This window comes from Patiria miniata, unplaced genomic scaffold, assembly GCF_015706575.1.
Source record: "Patiria miniata isolate m_02_andy unplaced genomic scaffold, ASM1570657v1 HiC_scaffold_22, whole genome shotgun sequence".
In the NCBI taxonomy this organism is placed as follows: domain Eukaryota; kingdom Metazoa; phylum Echinodermata; class Asteroidea; order Valvatida; family Asterinidae; genus Patiria; species Patiria miniata.
This window is the reverse complement of record NW_024037061.1, coordinates 4,845,393-4,857,008: the sequence shown is the minus strand read 5'-3', so window position 1 is coordinate 4,857,008 and position 11,616 is coordinate 4,845,393. Positions and strand designations below refer to the sequence as shown.

The window sequence follows — 11,616 nt, the reverse complement described above, 5'->3', positions numbered from 1 at the left end:
CGATCGCAGCAGAAACAAACACCGCCACCGACTCCTTGCTGTGGGAAGACAGACAGACCGACGATGATTTCTTCCCCGAGTCCATTTTCACCACTAACGGTCCCCTCTCACACAAACAGGTGATTAAACTTTCTTGCCCAGGTCAAAGCCAAAAAAAAAAGACCCAGATCATCCGAAAATTCACCTTTGACGTCCCGGGACTTGTCAAACAACTGAAACCACTGCGAAATCCACCCCATCCACATTAAATACCGGAGGGTGCTCCACTGTAACCGGAAGCGCCTCTTTTCAAGTTTATGTTAAAAATTATGTAAAACCCCGACATTGTATTTCTTCCAGAAACCTACCACCTTAGGGGCCATTCAACATTTTCGATGTTTTTAAATTTCTTTTTTTTTCTCGAAATTGCTTGACATACCCACCACCCACCCACCCACCCCGATTTTCGATATTAAAATATTGATTTCCCATTCAATAAAGAACATAACAAATGTCCAGTTAAGTGACGGCAGAATGCAGCTGTCACCACTCTAAAAAAAAAACACGTAGTGCTAACATTGTCGATTCCAATACAATATTCCATGGGCATATCCTTTATACCAAACTTAATGAAAAGCGCTGAAAAACATCTACCACTTGTATAATTGTCTGATTCCCCAAAATGACAAAGATGCCCTGCAAGCTATCAGCAACTCGGAGGTATTTTAATTGCACTGAGTGTCCCTCTATTTTGTGCACGCCCACTGAACATGAGCTCAAAATCTTCATGGCTCTCACCAACGCTGCCAATGTGTTGTCCTTATGTGACATCTGGCATGCCAGATTGGACCGTTTCTATCTGCATTCCAGTCTTATTCCGTCTATGCTTTCATGTAAAATTTTCCCGCACTCTTTTTCAGATCACTCTGTGGTTATCATTTCTTTGACAGCACCCGCTGCTAGGAAGGGGGTAGTGTCGAGTTAAACCAAGTGGTTTTTTCAGAACCACACAACTCACAAAGAGATATCATTCACATGCTGCAAACCTCCCATCGTGGGGTTATTGCGTATTCTCCACTGTTCCGTTTTGTCATTGGGACTATAACATTGGGACTTTAGTGTGGTGGAAATACTTCTGGAACTATTTTGGAATTTTTGACTCCTTTCTGCAAAAATCAGTTTTAACCCTAAAAGGGCCGGGTTATTTTGACCATCTCTCAGCTGAGGGGGGGGGGGGGGGCTGATTCCCCCCCCCCCCAAGATCTCGGCCATCGAGACTATATATATATGACTATATATCAAAATGGTTTGGAATTATGGCGAATTATGGCGTGACGTGAGTCCAGACGCAACTATGCTTCAATTAAACTAAGTGATCAACAGCCAAAGTGGCACGACCAATCATGCGAAAAAAAGATGTTAGAGCTGTCTGCGTTCGACCACTCGTCTCTCAGGCAACGCCAGGAGCATGCAGAACACATCGCCGCATCTGTCAGGATCCTCGCATTCTGCTCAGCGGCACCGAATGATGGAACTGCGATGGGCCAGTCGCAGTGCCTCACCGCGCACGTCATCGATGAGTTTGCGGTCCAAAGCATGAATGGTTGTGCCGCACGCTGCACCGCTGAGCATGAGTGTCTCTCCCTCAACATCTTGAGCCTTGGAGAGGAATTAATGTGTGAACTGAACGATGACGATTTTTTAAAATTAACCCTAAAAGGACCGGGGCGGAATCCGCCCCCTCAAATTTTTCCGCGATATATATATATTTTTTTTCGGGACCCGAGCTTTTACGACTTTTTAGCCTCGAGCCTTGCATATGTTTTGACACCAAAGACATAAAAATCGTACCAGGGGTTGTCGCGCAGCGAATTTTTTTTTCTGAATTTTGAATTTTCACATTTTCGTTGTGTACACAGACCAAAATTGCCGTTTATACATATGAATAATTAATTACCCATAATTCCAAAACCTTTGACCTTTGGTCATGAAATTACTTGGGTATGTTCATGAAGAGTTGCTCTATGCATGTACCGAGTTTCAAAATGTTTCGTCACTCGATGGCTGAGATCTTAGTGGGGAATCCGCCCCCCCCCCCACCCCCCGGCTGAGAGATGGTCAAAATAACCCGGCCCTTTAAGGTTAATGTTAGTAAGTATAATATGAGCATAACTCATAATAAAATAAAGTTAGAAAATAGTTCACCGTCATTTGTTCAAATTAAATAAAAGGATGAAAGTGAAAAATAATTGTGGAGCGAGATATTTTATATATGAAATAAATACATGTATAAGTGATTTTTTTTTTTTTTAAGTGCATAACATGTCCATAGGTTACAGATTTCCAAAAAAAAAATTAGCCATTTCATATACACATACCGTACAACCACTAACATGTGGAGTTCGGTTCAATAGTATAGACCTTTCTGCACTTGGTTGGCAAACTGCATTTTTGCCAACCATGGCCTGCAAAACTATGGAAGGTCCAACACTGCAAAAATGAAGAAGAATTATTACAGATCATTACAATTTTATTTGATACTTGAAAATACAACATTTTCAACAAAGCTACAAAATAAATCCTACACATGCCTTTTTACTTTGTGTTGATGGGGTTATGATGACTTTTTTGGAAAAATATGTTGCCAACCACGGCTTCAAATTATGCGCTTACCGCAGCCCATACAAAATGGCGCCAATGTTTACAAACAAAAGAAAGGCCTATTAGCTTTCCAGTGTATCATAATAATGGCAAATACAGCGCCACCAGTCGCCTAAAACAGGAGATTTAGGCTCCACCCATTCACCCCTCCTTTTTTGGGGAAATGGAGTCTTCCATTTCTGGAAAACATTTTCCCCATGTTTTATAAGTGATATTGCCATGAGATTTTGAAACCCTTTTGAAGTGGGAATACTGCGACTAGTCGCAAAAACGGCAGCCCCCACGGCATAGTTTTCGAAGCGATCGTTTCATGTCTTCACGAAACCGGCGGTTGACGAAGCTAAACAGGACTGGGTTGGCTGCGTTGTTGACCAGGTTCAGGTGCGTGGCCACGTTGATTAGAAACCGAAATGCCTCGTTGTGTAGCAGCGGTACGATAAATGAGTAGGTCAACATTACGATACACAATGGTAGAAGTGTAACGATGAAGACTATGGTAGACAGAAGCAACATCAGCGTGGTTTTCTTGTGGAATTGTGGGGCATTTGATTGGTCGCTTGCGGTCCCCGTGGCTATATATGTGGCTTGAGGTGATGGGCTCGCAAGCGAAGTGTTATTACGAGTTATTGTGCTACTGATGCTGGGTACAGTGGGTTCGGTAGGCGGTTTCAGAATTGGTAACTCCTCCATCTGATGATCGGAGTTCCACGCAGAGGTTCTCGGTTCAGGTTGTGGTTGATGAGGCATCACTCGAGCTTTCAGCTCATCTACAGATTTGTCTTGTTGAATTTCGGGATTGGTTTTACGGAAAGCGGCGGCTATTAGGCTGTTGGGTGTGATGCCTTCTGCCCAGCCTGTTGAATCGTTGTAAGATACACGGGACGATGCATGCGAGGCGCCGCGGTGAACGGTATTCCCTGGACGCACCTTAGCCATCCGGTTGACTTTCCGGTAGATCTTGACGTACAGCACCACGATGATCACACATGAGACAACAAAGGAAATCATGAGGATTATAAGCTTGGCAGTGATTACCGCAGGCGGAACGAGGAACTGACAAGACGTGGTGCCTTCGTGAAGTGGCGCAACTCCGTACATGAACAGATACGAGAGCGTGACGACCACAGACACAGCGAAGCAGGCATAGACGGCATGACGGGCCCGTCGCACGGTCATCCGACGCCCATGCGGCCGGCAGATGGCCAGATAGCGGTCAACCGCCACGGTCGTGGTCAGAAGTATGGACGTATACTTCGGCCAAGCGTCAATACTGGGCGGCACACGGCAGAAGAATTGACTGGTCGCCCTGAACGTGTCAATTGGCGGGAAAAGTTGGACCAGGGTTATCATTCGCAAGAGACAAACCGTGAAATCAGCAATGGCCAGTCCGATGATGAAGACGTGAGGTGTGACCTTTGTCTTCTTGGACGCGTACACGTGGATGATGAGTAGGTTGCCAGGGACACCGATCAAGAAGACAGCGCCCTCCAGAGTCACCCGAAACCACCACACAGAATCCAGATACATATTGCCGTCGAGCAGAAGCTACAACCTGGAAAATGAAAAGTTGATTTTTTTTTAATGACAAACATTTGTTTTCTATAATTATGGTCCAATATATAATTTTCTGCTGGCAACTCGTAATACCGTACTCCTTCACAATTGAAAAGGATTATGTCACATTTGCCAGGAGAGGGTGGCTCAAAAAACTTGAACGGACCGGCAAACTCAAATCACTTGTACCAAAGGATGGCGAATTTTTTTTTAGAAGAATATGATACCAAGATCTCCCGATTTGGTCCAGTCGGTTTTGCTGCAGAGCTATTTTGTGAAGCCTACATCTTTCATGTGGGTATTATTACATGACAAAAATTAAACCCTCTACCCAATTGAGTCACGCGGTTTAGTAATTCATCGGGACAAAATGACTACCAACTTTGTTTTACAAAGTAGGCTCTAGAACAAAAAAATTCTGGAACGAATTTCTGAACAGAATTTCCCATACATTAGTATAGGTTGTAAGAGTCTCTGGGTAGCGGAAGTACACCGTTCCGTGTTTTTATTTATTTATTATTATTATTATTATTATTTTTTGGGGGTACCCTGTTTAGGATGCAAATAAGAAAGGACTATAGACATTTAACACATAGACTGGTGGGGGGGGGGGGGGGTGTGTGTGTGTGGGAGAGGGACAAGACATCTTGACGTTAGAGGGCACACTTTGTTGTTATAACTATTCATAAGTTTATGAATCCGTAAGGGAATTAGTATAAGGTAAAAGCTAGTCATCTTCGTTCTTGTCTTGGTTTTCCCGGCCAATTTCACCAAGTTTTCGTTCAATTTAACGCCTGGCTCATTCGATTTAGATTGAAATTGAAAGATCATGCAGATGGGCATTCGACAATCAAAAAGAATCATTCAATTTTACTGTCGGAGCATTCTATCGCCTTTTAGCTTCACTCGTCCCTATCAAAGATGCATTCATAGTAAAAGTATCGCGTTGTTCATTCAATTTCGTCTAAACCATAAGTAAGGGGTTGATCGGGCATTCGTTTTCATTAATGGGCAAACATGTTTCACATTTTGTCAAACATCTTTTAAGACTTCATACGTATGTATTCCTTAGCGTAAATCATATGTAATGACTTCAAACCGTAGATTGACTTTCTTTCTTAAAGGGTATGTGCAATGAATCTTTCTCAGGAATTCTTTTTGTGCAACTCTGTGAAATGTAAGAAAACTACACATTTGACAACACGTTTTGGGTTAATCTTATTGCAACTTCTTTAAGCATTTAAAAGTTTCCATGTTTTTTCAGACTAACGCTGTTACTGTAAATGTCATTTCAGGAAGACACTGTTCAGTTTAAGGTTTTTCCTTTCAAATTATTCATCCAAAATTTGCTAATTGAAAACATTTGTGGGAAAGGGATGGTTATGGGATGGCTTACTACCATGTACTGATTATAATCACCACATAAACGAAATTTATGACCCCAAAATATCCAAAACTCTAGCAACCTTTTCCGCTGAAATAGCCGTTTAACATTAATCATGCTCGAAATGCCATCACAGGTTTTCTAATGAATATGAAACTTTGCATCAGCATAAAAACGGAGAAGTCACCAAAACACCCCTCAAAATGGAAAATAAACTTGCAAATACGGTTAAATGTGACACAAAGATGTATTTTCAAGGTTTGCATTGAAAAGTTTGCAAAGGCTCTGTGAATATGGTAAGTGTTCAGTCATACATACGCAAGAAAACATTTGAAAAATAACGCACGAGAAGTGTTCCCAACGGTACAACCATTTCCAAACATATTACGTGTCCCGATGTCTTGCACGTCAAGAAATCGTCAATGTAAAAAAGCCCTTTGATCAAACGTTTAAACAAGTAGAAAAGATCAACAGTGAAAAAGAAATTATCTTAGTCCCTTTCAATTCATTATTTCGTTACATCTTGTTTCCCTCATATCAGTTGATTTGTAACATTGTAAATTTAACAGTCATCATGATTTTTTTTTTTTTGGGGGGGGAATGAACCTCGGAGAAAAATAGGAAAAAAATATCGATAAAAAAAATCTTACTAATTTAAATGATCAAACGATGAAAGCGATTGCCCATAAACGAATAAGAAACGTAAAGCATGGTTAAACGTTATAAACGCACAAATGTTCGCTAATTTGAATGCGTCAACCGTCAAAAGGTTGCAAAGACTTAATTTTAGACTGCTACAATTTAAGTCTTGAATGCACCAAAACGAAATAGGCTGTCCGAAAACGAAAAAGAAGATTCACAGCAAAATCTTGGCTGCCTTAAAATGAAATTGAATGAACCCCAAATGAAAAAGAAACCCCCATTGGACCACATGTGCAAAACTCACGCGAAATTGAATGGCTGATAATGAAAATGATTAGAAAAATTCGGAAATTCGCCGGGAAACCGAGGTTTTCCCGGCCAATTTCACCAAGTTTTTATTCAATTTCCCGCCTGGCTCATTCGATATAGATTGAAATTGAGAGATCACGCAGATCAGCATTCGTTACTCAAAAAGAATCATTCAACTTCACTATCCGAGCATTCCGTCGCCTTTTAGTTTCATTCGTCCCTAAACCGTCCATAAACGTGTCCGTATTCCTTAGCGTGAATCATATTTGATGTCTTCAATCCGTAGATGCCTTTCTTTCTTAATTTAAGGGTATGTGCAATGATTTTTCCCCCAGGAATTCATTTGTGTGCTTCTCTTTACTACCGTAACATGTAAGAAAACTACACATTTGACAACATGTTTTGGTTAATGCAGGTGCGGATCCAAGGGGGGGAGGGTCCACCCAAAAAGTGTCCGGAGAAAAAAAAAAAAACCTGTGTACATTTTCAGATTTTTTTTGCTGATGAACCCACCCCCATGCGAAAATTACTGGATCCGCCCCTGTAATGTTATTTAAAAGTGCACTTCTTTAACATTATTATATTCCATGCTTTTCCGGACTACGTATGAGCGCGCTGTCACTGTGATGTTATTTTAGGAAGACATTGTTCAGTTTAGGGGTTTCTTTTTCTAATGATTCATCCAAAATTTGCTCACTGAAAACTTTTTGTGGGAAGGGGTTGCTCATTGGGTTACTGCCATGTACTGACACATCAAAGAATCAGAAATTTATCATAGCACAATATCCAAAATTCTAGCAACTTTTTTTGTGCTGTGATAGCCATGTAATCATGCCCAAAATACCATCACAGGTTTTCTAATGAATATGAAACTTTAGAAACGGAAAAGGCACCAAAATCACCCTTAAAATTGAAAAAAAAATAAACCTGCAAATAAGGTTAAATGTGACACAAAGATGTATTTTAAAGGTTTGCGTTGAAAACTTACTGGGCTCTTTGAATACGGTAAGTGTTCGGTCAGATAGGCCTATAAGGAAGAAAACATTTGGAGGAAAAAACGCAAGAGAAGTGTTTTCGATGTACAACCATTTCCAAACGTATGTTCATGCCCCGATGTCTTGCATTTCAAGAAATCGTCAACGTAAAGATGTCCCTTGCTCGAACGTTTAAAGAAGTGGAAAAGATCAACAGTGAAAAGAAATTATCTTAGTCCCTTTCAATTAGTTATTTCGTTAAATCTTGTTTCCCTCATATCATTTACTTTGTATGCACCAAAACGAAATAGGATACCCAAAAACGAAAACCAACATTCGGAGCAAAGTCTTGGCTGCCTTAAAATGAAATTGAATGAACCCAAAATGAAAAAGAAACCCCAATTTGACCACATGTGCAAAACTCACGGGAAACTGAATGGCTAATAATGAAACTGGTTAGAAATGGAAGAGTTTTAGAAACGGGATATTAAGTCTGAATTTCAGCCCAGGAAATTAACTATGGTTAAAATAAGAGCCTTTTGAAGTGTGCGACCGTGCGACGTTGCAAAATGTTAGTACACGAGAACAAAGGAAGTTCCCACTTCTACGCCTGTGTGTGTGGGTTTGTTCCTGTATTGTATATATTACGCTCGGGGACAGACAACAAAAGGAGCACAAAGGGGCCTTTCATCCTCGAACGACGGTGCCTATTGTCCTCGAATGCTGGTTTGCGCGCTTAGTCTATGGGGAAGTTTTAGATAAGGGAGCAAAGGAAAACACAAGCCGATCCTCGGAAGCATAGCATTAAACGACTGTGGGTGCGTGTACAAGCATTACAAACGCTGTGTGGACTTCCGAACAAGAGGTCAACATAAACCAGGTAGCAGCGACGTTGTGTGAACTTGACAACGTCCACACAATGTTTCCCCATTTCTGGAAAACAGGTTTAGAGGCATTTTTGGGTTAGATTTATCTGTGGCAGAATGAAAAGAAAAACTAAAGGGAATCATAGAAAAAATTGGGTTGAAAGAGTTTTCACAGTTTGAGAAAAATGAGTTTTTTCACTGGTTTAATTTTCTTAACTACACGAAAGCAATGGAACATCCACACAAGGTATGTAACGTAAACCTGGGTGGGTGGGTGGGTGGGTGTGTGTGTGGGTTTTGCTTCGAGATGGGAACAACCCCGGAAAGCTGAAATCAGAGGCGGCGGAACGGGTTTGAAACTTGGGGGGGTGGGGGGGCATCACCAAAAAGGGGCACTTGCAAACCAGTGTTAAAATGTCGAAACGTTTTTTTCACCGGACAATTGGCCTCCGTAAAATCAAATAGTGGTGGGGGGGGGGGGGGGGGTTACCATATTCCAACATAGGGGGTGCTCTTCACAACCAATGATTATAATATGCTAAATATGCATTATGTGCCCATTTTCAGGCCGTATTGAATGGGTTTTGGGACTTGGTTTTCATATTCCTCGTTTATATCAAAAATATCTATACCATTATTGGGATATGGTTACTTTTAAGTTGTAGTTATATACTTTAAGGGCATTTTTGTTGTATCTTGAGGGGGCACTTTACTGTTCGAGGGGGCACATTTATGGCCGCAAAATGGGCACTTGGGAAAATTGTTGGTTGTTTTTTTTTTGGGGGGGGGGGGCAACCCCCAGCCCCCCCCCCCCCCCCCGGTTCCGCCGCCCCTGACTGACTGAACAACACATTGAATTATTCGATGGTGTGACATTGTGTGGCTTATTTCTTCAATGGAGACCCATTAAAGGGGTCTCTAAAATTGGGTAGAAATTAGAAAGAGAAATCAACGGAAGTTGCGACTGTAGCCAAGTTTATCCAGGGTTTTACCTGAGGGCAATAGCGGGAATGCATTTTCGTCCCTTTGGGGACTCATCAGCCGCTGGATTCAAAAGAATCCGTTGGTATCGGTCAGTGAGTTATGAGGAACTCCTTTGGAGGAAGATGTTCCGTCAAAATGTATCTGATATATGACACTTACAACTTCATTTGGATGAGATTGGTTCATCCAAGAGTGAAATTAGGATGTGAAAGGTATTGTCGTTCTCAGATAAGTGGCAGACGGGTTGGTTCAGCCGGGGTGGGAACAAAGTTTAAACCTTTACCTAAAGCTATTTTCACGGTAGGGGAGAGTAATAGCTTGAGAGGTTGGTTATGAATTGTTCATTTTGGTTGGCTAATTCTTTCCGTTGGCTAGCTTGGGACAGCCGATGGAGATTTGAGCATGATTGGGCAAATCGTTAAGAGGAAAATCAACGCTTCTTCCAAGAACAGCACCTCGAAGCACTCGACCAAGTCAAGGGCCAACTCCTCACCAAGGGAAGCATCGCCACTGCCCGTAAACTGCTCAGCCATTTCCTACGTGAGCGGTCTACCAAGCATTATTAACAACCAGCCAAGCGGCACCGCTAAACCACCTCCGGTCTCCATCTCACACAAACGGCTCTTTCAGAGCCACCACCTCTTCCACCCCACTGCCTGGGTAAACTTGGCTACGGTCAATTTTGAGACCCCTTTAATATGTCTCAATTGAAGAAATAAACCACAGAATGTCACACCATCGAATAATTCAATGTGTTGTTGTTACGCACATATTTCATTCACAAGCCTATCTATAGGAAAGGCGTCTCTGAATGGGATCAAGCCATCACTGCCGATGGCTGAGCATCGTGCCTATGAAAACGTATCCCTTCACCGAGTGTGTGTTGTGACCGGCCGAAACCAAGTCAGTTGTACAGGTAGGTAGTCTAAGGTGGATAATGGAGATAACAAATTGACATTTACTTCATGTACTTACGATTCGGTTGCAGTAATTAAAAACAGCAATGTGAGCAGCGTCAACTATCAGCCGTGGCAAGCTGGACCGAGTGCAGTCATCTGGCGATATCTCACGTTAAGCCGTTACACACCGAAGAGCGGTGGCACATGAGATGAAAACAAAAATTGGTGCGGTCTATCTTCTCAATCTCAGCCGCTGCGACCTAGCGTAGTTGTCGGTGCAAAACCCTCGGCAGAACTAGCAACTGCGACTGATGATGAAAATCGCTTCGAGCTCGTACCGCATGGGAACAGGCAGGTGATGCTGCGAAGTTGGATTGTTTCCTTTCATTGCTTGAGCTTATATACTTTCACACCTCCTGCATAATTACTTTTTTTCAAGCTCATTTTCGAGCATATGGCAGTTTTAACCTCTAATAACTTGTGGGACTCAATCAACCAATCCTGAAGTGTTCACACATGTTGATACTTGTAGTGAGCTTTTGGACAAGTGTAAGCTCTGCGTGCACGTGCGAAGTGCGCACGAGTCGGCCTATTGACCTATCGCCGTTTGCGAGTTAGCCACGCCCCTTAGACAACCAAATGGAATTATGTACGTTAAGTTTTGTTTATCTCAGATTCCCATAGTCTGGTTCCCATTCCAAAAGATTCTGACTATTCCAGATGAATCTTAGGTCCGGAAGCCTCCGGTAATACATTGTATTACAATTTACGTCACGTGACTAAAACGGGAGGAATTCCTCCTTTTTCCGAAAATTTCTGAAGTTTGCCGAAGTCGTTTCGTCGACAATCGGATAGCGCCCGAGTATTTCCAAGTACATAATATAGGTTTAATTAACTTATGTATTATTAATTTCATTTTAAATGAGTTGATAATTAATATTCGTTGCTTTCAGAAAACTTGAAATTCAACGACGATTTTGTGCATCAAATATATTCGGATCGTATGGGCGAACTTTTTGCTGCGTCACGTTTTAGCTTTAAGAACAAATGGAGACTTAAAACTACAGTTCTTTCACAAAACTTTTAAAAATTCGTTCGGTTCTTTATAAAAACCAACACACTTTTCTAATTTATATCAGTATACAGCTTTAGTGATTCTTGACGCAAGGCATCCCTTTATTAAAGTTGAAATTGAATGGACCGGTTATGTATTTTGGGAGGGGGTTAATATTGCGGGGAAAACATTTTAAAGTTTGAAAATCATTCTTATGTAATTATTATTCGTTGAAATGTATTAGTTTTCTTCAGCGTTGTGGAATATTGAGCGTATTATTGATGCATCCCTCCCCCAACCCAAACAACCG

General features: G+C 41.6%; 1 protein-coding gene across 1 annotated transcript; it reads right to left on the bottom strand.

Annotated features, from left to right (window-relative positions):
* Window positions 1-2,637: 2,637 nt before the first annotated feature.
* LOC119730159 (octopamine receptor-like) lies at window positions 2,638-10,731 on the bottom strand. The gene is made up of 2 exons (XM_038202940.1): window positions 10,329-10,731; window positions 2,638-4,192 (listed from the first exon to the last, which is right to left on the bottom strand). The coding sequence occupies exon 2, from the start codon at window positions 4,165-4,167 to the stop codon at window positions 2,899-2,901; it is 1,269 nt and encodes a 422-aa protein (XP_038058868.1). The 5' UTR covers window positions 4,168-4,192; window positions 10,329-10,731; the 3' UTR covers window positions 2,638-2,898.
* Window positions 10,732-11,616: the final 885 nt, after the last annotated feature.

Excerpts from the sequence above, each read along its gene's own strand:
- LOC119730159 (XM_038202940.1), bottom strand. The coding sequence starts at position 4,167 with ATGTATCTGGATTCTGTGTGGTGGTTTCGGGTGACTCTGGAGGGCGCT.